Source organism: Euprymna scolopes, chromosome 23, assembly GCF_053919585.1.
Source record: "Euprymna scolopes isolate OS-2025 chromosome 23, ASM5391958v1, whole genome shotgun sequence".
Lineage (NCBI taxonomy): Eukaryota > Metazoa > Mollusca > Cephalopoda > Sepiida > Sepiolidae > Euprymna > Euprymna scolopes.
In genome coordinates, this window is record NC_136504.1 from 100,021,881 (window position 1) to 100,042,938 (window position 21,058).

Below are 21,058 nucleotides of genomic sequence, written 5' to 3' on the forward strand. Positions count from 1 at the left end.
ATGACCAAATCATGCAAAATTGTAAACCTCCCAAGATTAGAAAACCCCAGTAAGAAATACTTAAAAGCTGAAAAACGGGCCAGTTTTCCACGCAGCATGATTGAAAGTATATCACAAGCAAACAGCACAATAGATGCTGACAACCAAAAACAGCAGCAAATAATTTATCAGGTAAAACAATTTTGGCTCCTGCTATAGCTAATATAACCATGACAACAATAACTGATGTGTATCGAAACTGTTTACAAATACAAAGAAATAAAATCAAATTGAAAAAAAAAGATATATTTTTACTTTATAAAACTTAAATAATATACAGTATCCCCTCGCTACTTCACGGTTCGATCATCATCGATTCGCTACTTCACGGGTTTTTTCAATATATTAATATTATGGATTTCCACCATGAATCCATAAAAACAATTTTTGTTTCAGATAAAAACTTTAATTTTTTTTTTTCATGCGTATGTACATATTGTAAAGGTGCTCTCTCTCTACTTGCTTAAATTATTTTTTTTATTTTATTTTAATTATTTATTTGTTTAATTTGTAATTTCTTTTGAGAAATCGATTTTTTTCTGAAATTGGTGTGCATGGCTGTCACCCCAGGAGGAAGCCTCTTCTGAAAGAAAGCTCGCAAACAGTTCGCTGAAGACATGTCAACAAAGCCCATAGATTACTGGAACCATGTCCTATGGTCTGTTGAAATGAAATTTAATTTGTTTGGTTCTGATGGCCTTAAGCATGTGTGGCGGCAACCAGGTGAGAAGTACAAAGATAAGTGTGTCATGCCTACAGTCAAGCATGTCATGGTCTGGGGCTGCATCAGTGCTGCAGATATTGGAGAGTTACATTTCATTGAGGGAAACATTAACTCCAACATGTACTGTCAAATACTGAAGCAGAGCATGATTTCCCCCTAGAAACTGGGCCGCAGAGCAGTGTTCCAGCATGACAATGACCCAAAACACACATTCAAGACAACCACTGTTTTACTGAAGAGGCTGAGGGTAAAGGTGATGGACTGACCAAGCATGTCTCCAGACTTGAACCCAATAGAACATCTTTGCGGCATTCTCAAGCAGAAGGTGGAGGTGCGCAAAGTATCAAATATCTGCCAGCTCCGCGACGTCGTAATTGAAGAGTGGAAGAATATTCCAGTGGTTACATGTGAAGCTCTGGTAAACTCCATGCCCAGGAGAGTAAAGGAAGTTTTGGATAATGATGGCGGCCACACAAAATACTGAAAGTTGACATGTTGCATGTTAACATTGACAACTTTTCATAAGGGGTGTACTCACTTTTGTTGCCAGGGATTTAGATTTTAATGGCTATATTTTGAGTCATTTTGAGGGGAAAATAAATTAATTCTGTTATAAATGCTGCAGACAGACTACTTTTTATTGTGTCAGTCAAAAAATCATTTTTTCAGTGTTGTCCCACGAAGAGATATACTTAAATATTTGAAGAAATGTGAGGAGTGTATTCACTTTTGTGATACACTGTATGTATGTAATGTACATGTATTGCCACAGTAACTAACTTGCATAATTCACTAGTGTTACAGGTGTATTTATGTACAATACTGAACTGTAATAGTGTACTGTACAACCTAACCAGTGTTACAATCTTTCTGTTATTATTAATATAGTAAAGGGTGGGTTAGAAACATTAGAGATGGTCTTAAACAACTTATAAACAAATAACGTAAAAATAATGGTTTTGTCTTACTTTGTGGTTTCTACCATGATATTTGAGGGAATTTTGCAAAACTTTTAAAATTTCATTCACCATCAGTTTAAATTAAATTTCAAATGTTTTTAAATAAACAAGTTACATATTAATGAAGGATAATTGCTTCTCTCTACAGAAGAGACATTGCTAGTTTTTCTATATGCTATCGCTATTTTTTAAAAAAAGTGTTTGACAGAGCTCCAATAACTTGCTGGCGCACCCTGTAAAACATTAAAAAAAAAAAAAAACTAAAAAAACTCATCCAGCTACAACCATTGCCAAGAATTTTCCTTCTGCCCTTGTGTATCTAAAGTTCTTTCAACAGGCTTTCTTGTCAAGAACTTTCTGTGGAACACAGTAACGTGGAGATGCTCTCCATCTCATTACAACAGTTGCTTTCAAGTTCAATGCTAACAACTTTTCAAGCTGCCCTTAAGTAATCCATTTATGCCCATTGAACCCAGTGTTTCTGGTTCTCTCCTAGTATCAGTCAGCATCCAATTGACAATCTCATTAATCCTATTCTTGGATAGCTTTTGGCCTTGCTAAATGGCGATTCGTTAGTGTAAATTTTTTTTTTAACTTCCATTTTTCATTATCTATCTAAGAGTGTATAGCATTATAACCAGCTCATTTGGAATAATAGTTAGAATGGTTGCTAATGGGCTAGAAGACTGGGGTTCAATCTCAAGTAAAATCATTAACAAAAAAAAAAAAAAAAAAAAAAAGAAAAGTAGTTGATGTCCTCTTGATAAACACTCTGCTGCATTATATTGTGAAGGACAAAGAGTAAGTGAAGTAATTCTGGGAAAGGAGTGGCATTCTCCCCTAAACTTAGAGTTGCTGTTGAGTTTGGTCAATCACTTCACTTTTATTTTTACATAGCATTCATAAATTCAGCAAATATTTCTTAAAACTTTGACAAAATATCTATTCAAGAAATGCTACATTATTTTTAAGAAATTGAAAATATAGACAAAGAAAATAAATGTTAAAACTAATAATCATTGAATTCAATATGTCTGCCAATATTAGTCTCTATTTAATCAATAAAAATGAGAAGCACCAAATCATCTAAAATCTACTAAAAAATATGGTTCCTGAAAATAATTTCTTGGGCATAATGATCCTATAATAAAAGCAAACAAGATTTTTGGTTCTTATCCAGAATTCCCTCTATTATTTAAAAAAACAAAAATAAAAAATCTATATGATGTACGTACCAGTGTCAAAAGGAAAATATCATATTCCAAAAATCATATAAATTGATCAAATAAATGTATTTTTATAAAGAAAATCATAATTAAACTATTAATGGGGATTCATAAATCAATCATGAATTATTGCTCAGTTATCCGCCTTGTTTTTTGTTTCAAACTGGCAGGCGAGACAGTCACTTTTGGGATACTCATAAAATTTAATTTTCTTATTTAAAAATAAAACTACTTGATGAATTTACATGATTTTTAGAATATTATACTTATGATTAGTCACGGGTAAGTACATCATATAGACATTCATTTTTTATAAAGAGCAATTCTGGAGAAAAACAGGATAATATTTTTTTTCTCTCCTCTGAAAAATGCTCAATCTTGATATACTTTCCCTCATTAAAACATGACAAACAATAAATAATAAAAATCAAATAAAGGCTAAGACTTTACCCTTGGTAGTGCAGGTCCAACACCGATCAACACGCCTGCAGAAATAGTTTTCCAAGAGAATAAATATGGTAGAAAATGACAAGATGAAACAAAAATCTATAGAAAATATGGCCAGAATAAGTAATAAGTTAAAAACCTGCAGTATCTGCCTCATTCTAGAAATTCATTTTTTTTTTTTAATTATTCAAAGGATTTATATAGAAAAGGGAGGTAATCTTATGCTATGAATCATGACTGAAAAAAGAACTGATGTGAAATAGATTTGATATAATTAATATCAAATTCTGTTAAAATTTGTATCATTTTCAGCTATACAAAATCTCAAGAGAAAAAACAAAAAACAAATCATATTCGGTTTAATGCCTGTTTTACATGATGTTGGATAACTTCCAGACATTTTTTTCCAAGTTAACCTATCTCTGGCCATATCTTTCTTTATCCCTCCCTCCCAAATTCATCCTCATCACTTCTGTTTTCCTTGGTTTTCCATGCTACCTTAACTCTGCTTTATCTAACACAAAACATTTTCATTCTTTCAATGTGACCAAACCAACAAAGTTTCTTGTTCTGTACACATCTCCCTTATAGAGTCCAAATTTAATGTTTCTGATGTTGTAAAATTTAGGCTTGACTTTTTGACATAATGGTTCTCATTAAATTATCGGAGGGGGAGATGCCTCAGTCTGGAAAGATTTCTATAAAGACAGAACCGGGAAGATACAGTGTAGTACAAGAACAGATATTAGATTTTGCTCCTAGCAAAAGGCCAAGTTCTTTATTGTTATATGTGTGTGTAATTTGTAAGCAATTCAAATGCCACAAGTATATTTAAATCACATATTTTATTTGATATATGGTACATCTTACACGTGTTTCGTTGAATGGTATGCCAAACAACTTATCAGAGAACCAAATAAACCCATAAGAGAAATATATATATATATATGGTGGTACAGAGGAAAGATACCTGGCATTGCTAATGACATCTGGATATGACTTGGCATTCAGGTTTAGAATCATGACATGGATACACATGTTCCATCTAGCCACACTGAAGAGTCATTATACAACTGTCAGTGATTATCAAAGATTTGCAGTTTGAATGTTTGTCCTAATTTTGAGAGCTTATTTATGTGTGCACTCCTTTTATATTTAGATATATAAACGTGACCATGTCTGTGCGTGTGCACAACAGTCTTTGCTTAATTACTGCCAATTTTTAGTCTTTAATCTTGAAACTTGATATATTGGGTAATCGGACCTGTGGAACAAATTAAATTTGGCTTTCAACTGCTAAAAGAGCTGCTATGTTCAAAATTGTAAAAATTGGAACTTGGTAGGCATAAGTTGACTTTATGCATGCACAAATATGCATTTATATGCTTAATTTTCGTTAATTTTATAAGTTTTGATATGCATATGTCCTTAGGTCAGACGGTAATGAATATCTCTAGAGCACTAAATGTTTTGGTTTTAACTTTTGAAATTACTACTATATATTAAGTAATATAATAATCAGGAAAAGCCCAATTTATATAGGTTTGGACAATTAATTGAAAAAGACAAAAAAAGCTTTTTGGGGTATCAAAATAGGAAAAACAAGACGAAAAAAAAGAAAAAAACCAAAAGAAAAAAAGAAATAAAAAGAAAAAAAACAATCGTGCCTATTTTCTAATAGCAGAAACAATTCTTTTAATTGTTTTTTTTTTTTCTTTCGTTTGTTTGATTTTGTTTAAAATCAATTTGTTTTTGGCTTGTACTAATGATAAAAAAAGTGATTAGTATTGATTTTAAACTATCAACAAAAGTAAAAATCTCCCAAGTGTATTTTTACATTTGCAAAAATATATGCACACACCACATGAATAGTAATCAAAACAAACTCTACAGCTAAATATTTTAAGATTTGAAAAGAATCTGACTCAGAAATTGTACCGAAATTAAGAATTTAGAACAGAATCATTAATTGTATCGCAATCATTAAAACTATTGGAATCATCCCACCACTAAAATAAGAGGTACATATTCTAAAGACGCTACTTTATTTTTAATTAAAAAAAAAAAAAAAAAAATATGTCACTATTAATAACAAGGAAAAACAGTTTAATATTTTCATATTTTCTGAAGCAAATACTGACAGGTTAGAAATTATTACTGTCATGTGTCAAATAAAAAACATCTTGTCATGCAGAAATGTAACAAACCAAATCGAGAGTAGAAATAAAGCCGACATAAAAAAAAGGAACAATAACAAGTTTATCTCACAAAAAAAATTAACTATTTAATGACGTACGAGAATCACAGTAGTTTAACTGTTAGCATCGACTTTATTCAATAAATATCTTTATACATATTTTGCTTTGTTAGCGTTAACTAGATTATGATTATCTACGTAAATACAAAGAATACATTTTCAATTCAAAAATAAAATAAGGCATAGAAAAGCATTTCATTATTTGAAAGTAATCAATTTTCAAAAAAATATAAAATAGAAAGCAGGTTCCTATACAAGAATCATTTAAAATAGATGATATCAATAAGATTATAGAAATTTTGGTGCTTGTCCAGTAGAATCTGATTTCAAAAAATTAATTTTAAGTAAAAACACTACTACGTACTTGCAGATCATGTTGAAATAAGTAAAAATGACAAAATTGATAGAACAGAAAAATAATTACATGTAAAAATGAAATCTATTGAATTACAGTTTTATTGTAATTGTTCCTATTTACTTGCCTCCCCACGAGGGCAGAGTTAGACAGAAGGTTGGTTTTTTAATGTGGAGAAAATCCAGCTCCCCAAAAAGGGGAACTCTGAATAGGAACAAAAATAAAAATTGTCTCAATCATGAAAGATTTCTCCTCCACTAACTTAGGACAGAAAAGGTGAGATAATGTTGAAGATTTCTTAAAATCCAGGGGAAGTATTGCAGTCTATAATTTTGCCAAAGTAATTGTAGCCCGCCATTTCAAAATAAAAAAATGACAAACCACTTATGTTTTTTTATTATTTGGATTTATCGGACTACTGTTCTCATCTTGAGTGTCATTTTCACAACGCTTTGGTCGATAACACCCTCGACCGTCTTCAAGTGTATCTTGTCCTACTTAGGAATTTGGACGGAATTGCAAACGGAACCCTTTATTTCACAAGTGTAGCATGCTCTTGTTTGAAGATTGAATTCTCAGTGTAGATAACCAAAAAATACAATTGCAAATTACTTAAGATCTCTCTCCAGTCATGGCTGACAGAACAAGAGCATGCTAACCCTATGAAGTAAATAAAAGGTTCCATCTAAATTCTAGAGTTCGACAAGATAGATTTGGAAAAGTTGGAAGTTACATGGATTGAAACATTGTGAAAATGACACTCAAGATGAGAACAGTAGTACAATGAATCCAAATACGAATAAACAATCCTCATTTCAAAAATTCAGAAACACTCCTGTTTTATTTTTAAGAAAAATACTCCTAGTAGATCTACCACTATCATTTTTTCATAATCTTTTTGTGACATGTAAGTACAGAATATTGTTTTACTTAAAATGCATTTATTTGAAATGGAATTATACTGCACAAGCATTAACTTTTTTTGCGATTAAAGGATATTTTGCTTTTTAATAAATAAAAAGTTTAAATGATGGTTTTATTGTTGAATTAAAGAAGGTAGAAAGATATTTTATTACATAAACATGGATACTTTTTAATTCAAAAATAAAACCATTCAATATACTCTCCAATGAAACCAGCTTGTTAATGGAAAAGATGGTTAGATAATATAATTTCAATTAAACCATGCACATTGGAAATTGGATTAAATAAGGGGAAAAGGAAAAAGAGAGGAGAGAGGCAGATTTGACCTCCTGAAGAAAAAAAAAAAAAAAAAAAATCTAAGCTACAAATCCAGAGTTCAATCTGATAAAAAAAAAATAAATAAAAAATCTTTGATTTATGTACCCATCACGAAATGAAAATGAAATAAAAAAAAAAAAAGGCATGCAAATTGATCACGCATTTTTTTAACTAAGAAAATCAACTTTTATGAGGAAGCGAGAACATTATCTTGATTTGCCATGTTTAATAAAAGGAGACAACTCAATTTAAACTACCTAAGATCAAAATCAGTCTGGTAATGGCTATAATTTACTAAAATCCACAATATACATACATATGTACACTTGATCAATTTACATAATTTTTGGATATTACATTTTCATTCCATAAAGGGTACAAACATCATAAAGATGTTTGCGCATCTTTTTTCAAATTAGGTTGAACTCTGAACTTGCATCAAATCTAACGTTGTAGTGGTTATGTATTATTAATATGTATATAATACAATAATGCAATTTCATGTTAGTATGTACATTATCACCTTTCACCCTCCCCTTTAAAATTTCATCTGATGTCGCTGTTGTGTCAAACATGAAATTTAAACTAAAATCCACTTTCTTGACTTCCAGACTCGGATCAGAGTGCAGGATCTGTTTGGTACACAGATTGCACAATAATATGAGAGTCTGCATTCGTGCCAGACACCCATAAATTGGAAATATATCAAATTCGTACAGTTCTGGAGATATACCTCCATAACTTATATTTTGAAACTCCATTAACCCAAGTACTAAGATAAGTCAATTTCAGTTTGAACAAAGATGATACCATAACATTGTGGAGTTTGTATTTGCACTGGATGTCCATAGAATGAAAATATACGTCACAAACAACTTTTAAGCACGGTAACAATGCGCAAGTGAAATAATTTTGTTCAGTGGTGAGAAAAGAGTACATTTTTTTTTTTTATCATCTAACTTTTGCATAATTATCGATGTCACAGTCCCAAATAATTTTGGCCTTAATAGAGCTGAATGGGAAAAGATAACAAAATATCAGGACCTAAAAGATAATCTAAAAACGACATGCTCTCTGAAAGAAATAAACATTATACCGGTTGTGATAGGAGCAACTGGTTTAATAAAAAAGAATCTTCAGAAATACTTAGAAGCAATCCCTGGAAGACCAAGCTGTAACGAAATACAACAAGCAGCCATAAAGGGAACAGCATCTATTCTTAAAAGAGTCCTCGGATATAAATTTAAATCATAACAGAATTAAGTGTTAGCTCCAGGCGGGAGCCCCTTGATATCTTTAAACTTACTGAAGTTAAATAAATAAAAAAGTCTAAGAAAAGAACTTGAATGCCTACTAGACACTATCCCAGAGTGTCTAAGGTCTCTCTGTACACGGGTTTGTCAGAACCTGGCATGAGGATAGAAGTAAATTCTGATGAAATAGTCAAAATCATATAGTATTCGCAGCCCAAAATAAGATCTCCTTTCTATGGCTAACCCACATTAGCTTTTACGAGGAATGGTGCACCTTCTCCAAGTGATGTTACCTCAAGTAATAACACAAAGCTGGATACTCCACCAGACTAGATAAATTCTTGTCCTGGAATCCAGTAAGACCAAGGGGCTAAAACGAAAGATATACTGCAACATATGAAAATGGTTAATTGGGGAGACAAAAATCAAGTTCTCAATTTCTTTATTAACTCAGTGTTTGGGATATAAAGAACTGTAATGGAACATTCGAATATCTATCTCATATAGAGTTCAAGTGTTAACCTCAGGTGAGGAGCCCATTGATTCTGAGAACTTTGAAGTAAAATGAAACCAAAAAGTCTTTAGAGTGAAGAATAATTAAAAGGAGCTTATTTTAACACTCTACTGCAGTTTCACTGTAGAACCAATTGTTAGAATCCAATTTTATTTCTGACCAGCCATTTTTTTATTTGTTATTGTTATACTATGTTATTGGCAAGAGAATAAAGCACTTAGCTACAATTTAGTTAAAGACAACTGTGCTAATTAAAACATTAAATAATCACCTAAAAATAAAAATAAATAAGGGGAATAACTCATTTTAAATTGAATAGAATAGGAGTTATATACCTTAAGTTTAAAAATGTGCAAACAAGTAAAAATTAAAAACTAACCTTGGGTAAAGAAAACTAGTATAAAAGAGATAAAAGATGAGAATTCAAAGTTAAATAAAATCATGAGATCAAAAAGGAAAAAGAACTGTCTTAAGCCATGGCATTTCAAAACCGGATACTTTTTATCAGAAAAAGAGAAAAAAAAAAAAGGTTTTATATCTACAAAAAAGCTGTCTCAAGGGCATTACTTTAGAAATGAGACTGAGATAGCCTATATGCATACAGCAGCAGGAAGGATGTTGAAAATGTAGGTAGAAAGAAGATAGAACAAATGGGGCATTATGAATAGATATACACACTTGGAAGAATTTTTTTTTCTATAAAAGCAACAAAGAGAGTAAAAAAAAAAATTAAAAAATGAATAAAAATATATTTTGCCAGAAAATTCAAGACATTTAAATATTGTTCAGATTAAAACCATAGTTTTGTCACTATTCATCCCGAAACTTAAAAGAAAAGTTACATTTTACAGAAAAAAAAAAAAAAAATGTTTAAAGACATTCACCTTGTGCCCTACGACCTTGTCGTGGTTGTCTTTGAGGTTTGGGGGCATCTGAAAAACGGAAAAATAAAACAAATATAATCAAGCAAAAAGTGAAAAAGTGTTTATATGGCATAAAACAAGACAAAGAATGTGTCTTACGAATGAAAGCATTTCTATTTATTTTTCACTAAAAACGATATCCATATTTATTTTTCTTTCTTTTTCCTGTACATGGCACAGTGGTTAGAGTGTTACAAGCAAGGTCCCCTTTTCTTGTAAGAAAAACATTAGATGAGTAAAAATGAGATTAGATAGATCGAGATTCGAACCTTGTAAGCAAAGTTCGGAAATAGGGCCAGAAATGGAATGTAGAATTCGCATTGTTCAATTTACTATAAAATAGTAGATATGTTTGAGTAAAAGGAATTTTGATTGTTCAATTCTTTTTATGAAAACTGAATTAAAATAAGGTCAGTTAGAAGAACAAACAATAGCAAATTTAAATATGTTGAAAAATAAGTTCGGTCAAGAAATAGATTAGAAGAATTCTTTGTCTGCAGAAATGGTTTGGACATGTGCGAACCATGCATGTTTAACCCACGTGCGTTTCCCACGTGTGTGTGTGTGGCACGTGCTTGAAGCCATACATGACGTCATAGCAGAAAATGAATTCTCAATATATTTTGCTAGTTTTAGGAGATTAGACAGAGTTGGAGAGCCGGGAGACAGAGTGACATTGGTCAGAAGAGGGTCCCCCTTTGGAAGCGAAAGGTTAGAAAGTTTTAATCATATAGTCGACTTTGAATTCCTGGAACCATCATCATTGCAACCAGCCAAATGTAATAAAAGAACACATCATATTTTGTAACTGCGTCTCGGTGTCGTCTTTCAACCAAATTGAAGGTAATGTGAAATAATCGTTAATATGAACTTTGTGTCCCTCATCGTTATGATGAACATTGTGTATAACTCATCTAAGTAATGAATGTCTCCTATGCCATAAGAACTGATAACCCTCCTCTCTAAATATATGTTAAGAAGAATCCAAGGACTGTAAAATGTATGAATGCTGTTCTCCATCTCTCACTGTATTACATGTTCTCGTCTCTCCACAATATGAACACCCGGCTTTTTTTGGAAAAATTCATTTGTAAAAGTGACCTTCTTCTAAAAGGTTGAAGGTTAATTCCTCAGTGATCTTCCATAGACCTGCCCCATGTAGGAGCATAGCAGAATTCAGCTGCAGACCAAACTTCAAGTACACCGAGCTGCGATTCTTACCATCCTCATGTATGTTTCTGAAATTTGGATCATATATGTCAGACATGCCTATAAACTGAACGATTTCTATACGACCTGCCTCTGTAGATTGTTGAAAATCAAGTGACAAGAAAAGATATCAGAGGTTTTAGCTCAGTCAAGCCTTCTATCATTACACACCATATTACAGCAGTGCCAGGTTCGCTGGGCAGGTCATATATGCTATATGCTTGATTAAAGACTTTCAAAACAGCTTCATTATGGTGAACTGTTCAAGGGAAAAAGACCCGCAGGAGGACAGTAGAAATGGTTCAAGGACAATGTGAAACTCTCTCTCAAACAGTTCTCTTTGTATTCTAACTCATGGAAAAACTAATCCAAGGCAGATGTTCCTGGCATGCTGCAACTCACAAAGGGGCTACAATTGCTGAATCCATATGCAATGAAGAATGCTAAAGGACATGTGACATTAAAAAAGACAGTAGTTAGCATCTCTGCTACAAAATCATCCCACAGGTGTCAAACATACAGGAAATACTTCAGACCTCAAATCGGTCTAACAAGCCATCTCTGAACCCACAGAACAGTTGCATGATCAGCCATTTTCGCAAGCGATGAACAAACATCATGAATCCTCAGTGCGGGCAACTAAAAGTACAATTGCAAATTACTTAGGACCACTATCCAATCATGGCTAACAGAACAAGAGAATGCTACCATGAATTAAATAAAAAGTTCCACTCGAAATTCTATACAGATTCCCAGAGTTTGACAGTTTATATTAAAAAACAAAAATAAAGAATATTCTGTATGATATAGGTACCTATGATGAAACGAAAACATATTCTAAAAATCAAATTTATCAAGTAGTTTTATTTTTATAAAGAAAATAATTTTTAAGCAATTAATGGGAATACTCAAGTTTGAATTATTGGGTTATTTCCCTTTTTGTTAAATTTTTTTTTTTTTTTTTTTTTTTTTTTTTTTTTTAAATGGTAGGCAAGATAGTCAATCCTCAATTACTCATAATTTGATTTTCTTATCTATATAAATAAAATAGATGTATGTATGTATGTGTGTCTTTGTAAAAATATTTAACCAATAAACTCGTCAACTACTGGTCACATAACACTGAAATTAATAGGAAATCATAATCATACACCAAGAATGATTTATAACGAGTAAAATCTTTGTTTGGATGAATGAATAACATCTACAGAAATATGCTCGCAAGTTGAAATGCAAAATGTTAATTTCAACTTACCAACATATTTCTATTACTTTTGCACATGTGCAAATTTATTCATAAGTTGAAGTGGTTTAATTTTAAACCTTTATTTGTCAGATTAACTCAAATGATAGGGAACGCGGCTGGAGCGCTAAATGTTTTGATTCTGTCATGGGTACGCACATCATACAGACTTTTCTTTATTTTATATATCGAGAGAATTCTGGACAAGAACCAAATTTCATGACAAAAAGACTAGTTAAATATATTTTATATTGTCTGCCTGAACTCCACTATGGAATACTAAAGGAAGAGGACCAAACAGATGGTGGACAGACAAACGGAAAACTTAAGAAAACTATTCTTGTCTTCCTTTTGTCTGTCTGCTCTCCATTCGGATCTCTTCCTTTACTGTTCCATAATAATTTATTCTGCTAAAAAATCTACATATGTATTTACAACTGCTGGAGTCCATTAACTAATATGATGACTTTTAAAATGTCAAAAAAAAGGGCCGCAACTCCGTGCCAAACAACAAGAGGAAGTGACCGACCAGAGAGTTCCACTAATTCACTACAAACTCTATAATCACCGACTTCCCTCCCTGGAAGCTGAAGCAAATAGAAATATTTACCTGGAGATGATAACAAATCATTCAAAACAGCTTCGGTGTTATAGTTGTGTTTCTTAATGCAATCTATCACCATTTCACGGGGATGAACGTTGGGGATAATTTCACTGACTTGATCGAAACATGAATTTAGGCAAGCTGAAAAAATAAAATTAAAATGGGATGAAAAATTCTAATTTTGCAATCGCCATTACTGATCGAATCGATTATTTTCAAATTAATTGGACATGGCATTGCTCAAATGTAAAAAATGCTAAAAGATCGTTTAAATTTATGCAAGTCTCATTCATTACTAGCGGGATTAAATGAAGGTCAAGGAATGTTTCACGCTTCCAATACTCGAATTGTCATCAAAATCGCTGAAATTATTCAGTTTTCAATCAAATCAATTGATTGCCTGCTCTAGTTGGAAACCTATAATGGTGTGCCAAGATGAAGTTTCACATGCTTCCCTACAGTGACTTAGTCCACAATACATTGTCGTGTACATTTCACTGTAGAGAACCTACTGCTGGTTTTCTAAAATTATTTTTATATATAATGGCTTGAATTAAAGTTTAAAATGCAAAAGTCAAGTATCATGGTTGGATTATGCTCGGAGCAGAAACATTCATTTTGAACACACCTCCGTCTTATCAACGAACCTACTGTTGATTTTATACGCTGAGCCCTTCTGCTCGTGAGATGATAAAACTTCTCAAATTCACCATGAAGTTAGGCTGTATAAATTTGGGCAAAAATCGGGCTGTTACTTCTATAATCAGATTCTTTTGATCATCGATACTTATTGGCGACATTCCAATACAAAACCTATCTAAGAACACACCCAGACATATAAAGTACATTTATGGTAAAAAAAAAATTTTTTTTTTTTTTTTAAATGGCCCAGCTGTTTTGGAGTCCATAGGGAACAAACTCGCATAGGCACACATGCACACATAAGATATCTAGTATACATAAGTAGAGATTAGACTATACAAGAAATTAAACTTCTCAAAATCAACTACAATTCATACTTTTAATCTATGAAAATTACATTCCAATGTGACAGAAAATGAACAAAAAAAATTTTATTTAATACTTTCATCAACATTTCGTCTTTATTTCAAGACTTTTTTGTTTATGATTACATTTGAAATGATGATGTTGCATTTTTTCTGATATCATTACATAATCAGTAATTTGTTTTGATAAAGTTTTAATTTTTCTATAAAATCTTGCTACAAAAATAATGAAAATTGCCAGACAGATTCAACAAACAAATGTGTGCATGCAATATATATAGCATTTCCAACCATATTAAACTGGTAATATTACTTTTATTAGAGTTTCCTTTGAAATTTGTATATATCACCATTTCAACCATTCATAAACTACCAAATGATTGGATTGACTATGATACTTACAGGCTTTAAAGGCAAGCAAATATTAATATTAATATTAATCTAGTTGAAAAAATGAATTTCCATTAAAAATCAATATCTATTTACTTTTTATGTCAATCTTCTTCTAATATAGAAAAGACAAAATGTGTGTGTGTGTGTGTGCGTGTCTACCAAAAACTTTCAGCACACGACGGATCCTGATGAGATCGGTATCATTTAGAAGCTTGAAATCTTCGACGACAAAAAAAAAAAAAAAAAAAAAAAAAAAAAAAAAAAAAATCGGCCAAAAACATTGATTCCTTCACCATCAACCAGGCAGTTTTCTACAAGGAGGGGTCGTTTTTTTTCATTGACATTTTCACAAGGCATCATCTCTGTTGGATTGACTACCCTTAATTTAAACACTTGCAACTTCTGGTTTCACAATGGATGCATCAGCTAAGACAGGGTTTTTTTACACCTTTTCCTCGTTGGCATTATGGGTTCAAACCTGCCTGCCTACTACCACTTTTTTTTTTTAACACCCCTCTCCACCCCAGCTGCCCACTGTTGTTTTGACTCCTGCCTCCGCTACTACTATTTTTAAACCCCCCCCCCCCCGGTTCCTTACTTCACCATCTCAACACACCCGGGCAATGCCGGGTACCCCCACTAGTTTCATATAAAAGCAATGTTATCTCCTTAATTGTCATGTCATAATTACTTAAATATTATTGCATTATTACATAACATGTACTTTCAAGATTGCACAATTTATTGATATCTGCCATTAATTTTAATAAGACAGATTGCAGTTACTTCCCCTGACTTTATTCTGTTCATTTAAGCAATTAACTTTGAAAACCATTTTCATTAATTATTAATTTTCTATTTGATCGTTTTTCATAATTTTTGGATATATAACAATCAAGAAGATAACATTAATTTTAATTAAAATTTAACATTTCGAGTTTTGCTTTAATAATGAAGAAGCACCCATTTTTACAAATGTTATAGGAACAAATAAAAGTGCACCCACCTTCATCAAAGTCATTAAATTTTTTTGTAACTTTAGGAGCTTGGGATTTTGGTGTGATGATTTCTGGCACTTGGGAAGGAACGGCTGGGGAAGACTCTCCACTTATGTAAGACCCGAGGTCAAAATTGGATCCTCTAGAAAACGTGAACTGAGCAGCTGGCGAAATAGAAGGAACAAAAATATTATAAGTCTTAAATACACAAAAAATACAAGGTTTATCACAGGTTATTCAAAGTTTTGGAAAATTGGCAAAGAAAAAGTATCTTTTATAGAAAGAAAAAAATCCAAGCAACCATCTGAAAATTATTTATAAAAAGATGACAAATATTGCCTTAACTACATATCAGCATTTCCGATTGTACTTCTCGTGCGTGTGTAGAGAGAGAAGGCAACACACAAAAAAAAAACTTTAATGATATGTTTGTGATAAGTAGTAAAAATACATTTAAAATAAGATGCAAGTTCTATTATAGAAGCATTGATTTAATTTGAATAAAATAAAATATGCATCAGATGTGCTTGAAAGCCAAATTACAACACAATATTACAAAAATAAACAAGTATTTTACTTGTTTGAAATTTATAATTTAAATACATTTCGGAGTCAAACTCCATCCTCAGTATTTTGTTTGTTTCTTTTTTTTCTCTTCTTTCTTGTCATGTTGTAAAGTTAAAGAAAGAAAAGTCAATAGTAAAGATCCACACGTTGTCTCTCAGCGGTTGTATTTTGAACTTTACAACATGGCAGTAAATGTTAAACCAAATTATGACATTCAAATCAAAAACTTACCAGTTCCAGGTGAGATACAGTATTTATCATCGAATGATTGTCCATAACAATCTTCAACATCATCTTCATCAAAGAATTCTGAAAATAGATAAAGTTACCATTCTTTAAAATACAATAAGTTCAACAGAAATGAGTTCCAGATTTTACTAAATTAATCTAATTTTAGCATTATACTAGCAAGGGAGACCTGACGTTGCCCAGGATTGAATGATGATCAATGAATGTTTCACACTCTCATATTTTTATTGTCATTGAAATTGGTGAAATCGCCCATTTTTCAATCAAAATGATTGATTGGTTGTTCTAGTCGGGGACCCATTGTGGTGCACCGGGGAGGAAGCTTCACATGCCTCCTTGCAGTTAGTAATGGCAAAAGGTCCTCAAACTTATTCCATCCACTCTCAATTCTTGTAATCACACTAGCACCTGTTCCACTCGTTGCTCCAATTGTATCACCAAAGTAACAAAACTTCTGAGTAACTTCAATAGCTTCATCATCTAAATATACTTCTCCACATCCGAGTTCTCATCCATCTCCATTGTCTTACACTTCTCGCACAAAAACTATATTTAAGAAATTGACTTCCAAACTAACCTATCTCTGGCCAGGTCTTTATTTATCCTTTCTCTCGTTATGACTTCCTCTCGGGTTTTCCTTAATCTTCCGATTACCTCAACTATTCTACACTTACTAATCCATTCTGACATATTCTTTCAATGTGACCAAATCAACAAAGTCTCCTGTTTCTGAACACATCTTTTACTATTCAGATTTAATCCCTAATTTGAAGACTCATATTAAACAACTACTGCATCATTCTCATTTCATTTCTCTTTATGCAACGCATGTCCTCAACTCTCACTGGCTACGTTTTACTTTCACACACAATTAGACTGCATGCACGTTTGATAGATTCTTCCCTTAGTCAACAGTGGTAACGCTCTGCTGGTTAGTAATGATAGAAATTCCTCTAAACTTACTTCATCCACTCATAATTCTTGCAATCACATTAGCACCTGCTCCTTCTTGTGCTCCAATAGTATTACTAAAGGTAACAACATTTCTGAATCAACCTCAATAGCTTCATCCTCCAAATATACTTTCTCCACATCCGAGTTCTCATCCATCTCCATTATCTTACACTTCTTGCATAAAAACTGGTTATCCTTTCTCAACCTATCAGTAATTCTACAAACTATCTCTGGCCAGGTCTTTATTTATCCCTCTTTCTACCACAATGTTTACAGGTATCACAGAATATAACATTAAATAAACTTAAATCTTTAGGTTTGTTAGACTAAGTGTTGGTAAAGGAATATTAGCGACCTAACAATGGATAGGGTGGAATATAAAAAAAATTGTTAATGCTGTTGGTATTTATAAATTGATCCCCATGGGATTTGACGTCAATTAGGTTAAAAAAAAAAAAAAAAAAAAAACGTAAACATTTTATGCTCATCTATTTTTTGTTTTCGTTAAAATTGTTCACAACAATCGATACACAATCTTCACAAGTGAAGAAAATATGTGATCAGCATTGTTGCAGGCTTTGAAATATTTTTAAAATGTAACTGAGGATCATTGCTAATATTGTTATTTTTATTTTTTGAATACAATGAAAACATATTTAGTTCTACTTTGATAATACAATAACAAAATGTTTTTTTTTTAAATGTGTCAGAAAATTAGATTAATAAACCTTGGCCAGTATACATCCGCTGTTCAAAAAATTATGCTCTCCCAGTGTTTACATTAATCTAATATATAAAGGGCAGTTGTCTGTGTGTTTGTATGCCCAGCTAAAATTTTTAAATATACACAACAAAACTTTTCTTATATCAGTGTAATCCCTGGAAAAATATTTTAAATTTAGAAAAAGATTCATTTTTGGAGGATCAAATGACCATTTGTATCATCGAATGTTAAGAATTAAACACGATTTTTAATGTTATGTATTAATACAGCCCAGGAAACAAGTCCAGTTTTTCAAATTGAAAGGCCCAAATTCTAGATTTAATTTATCATTTCTCAACTACAATTTATCATTTCTCTACAATGAATAGGGGGAAACTTAGTTTTAGGAGTGTTTTGGGAGCATCCTTAATTTTATTTGGCACTTTCTGAAGCACTCTGGAGATCTGAGTTCTATTTTTCACTCATATGAAAAAGGAAATTCTCTTTTAGGAGATGAGAGGAAAAACTCAACACTATCTACTTATTTTTCCATGGCTCCAGGTAACACCAGATTGCCCTGTAAGATTAATTCAGTCTTCAGCCAGAGAAGTAATCTTCGACTAGAATACTTTTTATTGTTATCCTAATCCAAAGTGAGCCTTTTTTGGGAAGCTGGATATATATATATATATATATATATATATATATATATATGTTAAAAACTAACCTCATGGAGAGAAAAATAAGGACTCGGACTCCTTAAATTTTAAATAGCTTGACTTCTGAAGCAATGAATGGTATCATTGCAACAACATTCATCCTGGTCAGCACGAAGCAAAGTCAGAAAAAAAAATCGTGATAACAGGGGTGGGGGTTGCCCGGTCATAAAAAAAAAATGCCATGAGTGAAATTGAAAGCAAAATTTCGTATGCAAAAAAAGAGGTGTGCTGCCAGGCGCAAACTCGCATAACTCATGTTAACAAACACCATTATCAACGTGCCCATGAGAACATAGATGCTATAATGTCGCAAATTTAGCTTGTCATATTATTAACATCGTTCATTGTTTTGCATGCTTTTAACAATTCTCTTTCCTTTCGTTACAGCCTATATAGTTGTACTTCTTGATGAATAAAGCCTTGTTCACAGGTTATCATTTGCCTTCCGTGTTGTCCTCACTACATAGCTATTTAAAACAAAAGAACATATTGACAATTCATGCATCCAATTTGCAAATAACGTCGAAAGCAAAGTTTTTATCTAACCCCCGCCTTCAAACAAAGCAATATTTCTACATGAAAAAAATGTACAATTTTTTTCCAATTTTTTCAATATTTTTTGTCAAAGAGATTGCTCTTTCTAACAATGTCAAATTGGTGCCTTTAGGATGTGGATGAGAAAATTTTTTAGCATACAGACACACACTACCTGGCGTTGCTCGGGTTGACATGAAGTTCAAATGGAAATGGAACCTGCTATATTAAGGATATCGAACACTTTCATCGTGAACAACAATTTCAAAAATAAAAGAACAGATAAAAACACACAAATGTAATCGCCCCAACCAAAAAAGTATGTGACAACCTCCTCACCAGATATTTCAGCAGAAGAGATACAAAGAAAAGAAAATATTCTCCGGATACCGAGCACTTTGTTGACCATGCACTAGATCCCCCCCCCCCACCTCCAAATAAGAAGTAAATGAATCAAAACAACTTTTCTTTTGATCAAAATAGCAGGGAGTGCCCGTGCGACCGCAAAAGAGAGCCTGGGCTCAGAACGTGAAACATGAAAGAGAGGAAAAAGGTAAAAACTTAGAGACAAACATCATTGTCCACACAGCCACGAGTGCTTATGACGTCATGACGTTGCAAAATAAACTTTTTGGGCGTAGTTTTAATTTGATACGCGTGCATGACTTGCGAAAACAGTGACGTGAAAAACGACTCCCCCTCCCCTTCCAAAAAGTGGTCCAATTGACCACCACAGAATTAATCTTTTTTTTCTAATTTTCACATATTATGCATCCGGGGCATTGCTCTTTTAGTTTCAACTTGATCGAATACAGCTGACAAAAGTTTTTAACAGACATACAAACGCACACACACTAACACACAGCCGACTCGTTTCTATAATAGACAAGCATGGATACCTGGCGTTGCCCGGATAGACATGAAGTTCAGTTTGGACACAGATACTAAGGATATTGAGCAACCCCCAGAAAAGAATAGAAATAGGTGACAAGTTTCTCACCAGATATTTCAGGAGCCTGTGTGCTGACCCTACCCCCCAAAAAATAAATAAACCAAAACAACTTTTTCTTTCAATCAAAATAGCAGCGAGTGCCCGAGCGACCGAAAAGAGTAATTCCATCTCAAATCATCCAGACCACGACATCCTTACCTTTCAGATTTTTTCCAAACTTTCACCATATGTTGGTATCATAAAAACTAGGGAATCCTGAAAATTTGAACTTTTAACTCCAAGGGGTTCCGGAAATATCGCAATTTTGGTATTTTACGTATATCGTGTCGAGGCGCAAATTCGCAAAATTATGAAATTACGTTTTTGGGCATAAATCAATTTCTAGACTAGGTAGAACTTTGAAAATTTGCATGGATAAGGTTTTCCACACGAGGAATCCAAAAATCATGTTTAAAACCTCTGAAAATGAACTGTTTCTGAGTTATTGAACTTTTAAGCCAAGATTTGGGTATTGTTCTAAGGCAACCCAAAAAAACGTGGCACTCTTGGAAATTGAATATTTTTTTGTTCCTAGACATTCTTGATAGTCTGAACTTAAATTCCCCCCCCCCAAAAAAAAGGTGTTTGGTTCTTTCCTCGTTAGCTCACAATCGAACCTCAAAGATGGGCAGTTTTACGGGCCTCACTTCCAGACAGAGCAGTGTACAAGGAGTCACTTGACTTTAACATAAACAGGAAATCCTGAATTTTATTTTGACTTCCTGTTCACTTTAGAAGTGGTATTGCTGCTTTCTGGTGTTTCTTTAAGTAGTCGGACAAAAATGTAGAAAAATATTGCCGCAGTTTCTTTCTTAAATGTTTTCATCTAATGAAAATATTGTTTGTTCATTGGTTTTAGTGTCGTAAATTATATGAAAACAGAAACGATTCTCTTAATAGTCGCGTAAAGACTACATTTTATATTATTAATGTTATCGATTTGTTACG

The 21,058-nt window shown here is 32.6% G+C and overlaps 1 protein-coding gene across 3 annotated transcripts in view; it reads right to left on the reverse strand.

Annotated features, from left to right (window-relative positions):
* Positions 1–21,058, reverse strand: part of LOC145246062 (HBS1-like protein) — a 141,652-nt gene that overhangs the window by 101,175 nt on the left and 19,419 nt on the right. For all 3 annotated transcript variants that reach the window (XM_080107904.1, XM_080107905.1, XM_080107903.1), the window contains exons 2-5: positions 16,192–16,269; positions 15,402–15,557; positions 13,002–13,136; positions 9,901–9,948 (exon numbers count right to left, since the gene is read on the reverse strand). In XM_080107904.1, the coding sequence (XP_079964030.1) occupies positions 9,901–9,948; positions 13,002–13,136; positions 15,402–15,557; positions 16,192–16,269 (417 nt within the window). The remainder of the gene's footprint in view (positions 1–9,900; positions 9,949–13,001; positions 13,137–15,401; positions 15,558–16,191; positions 16,270–21,058) is intronic.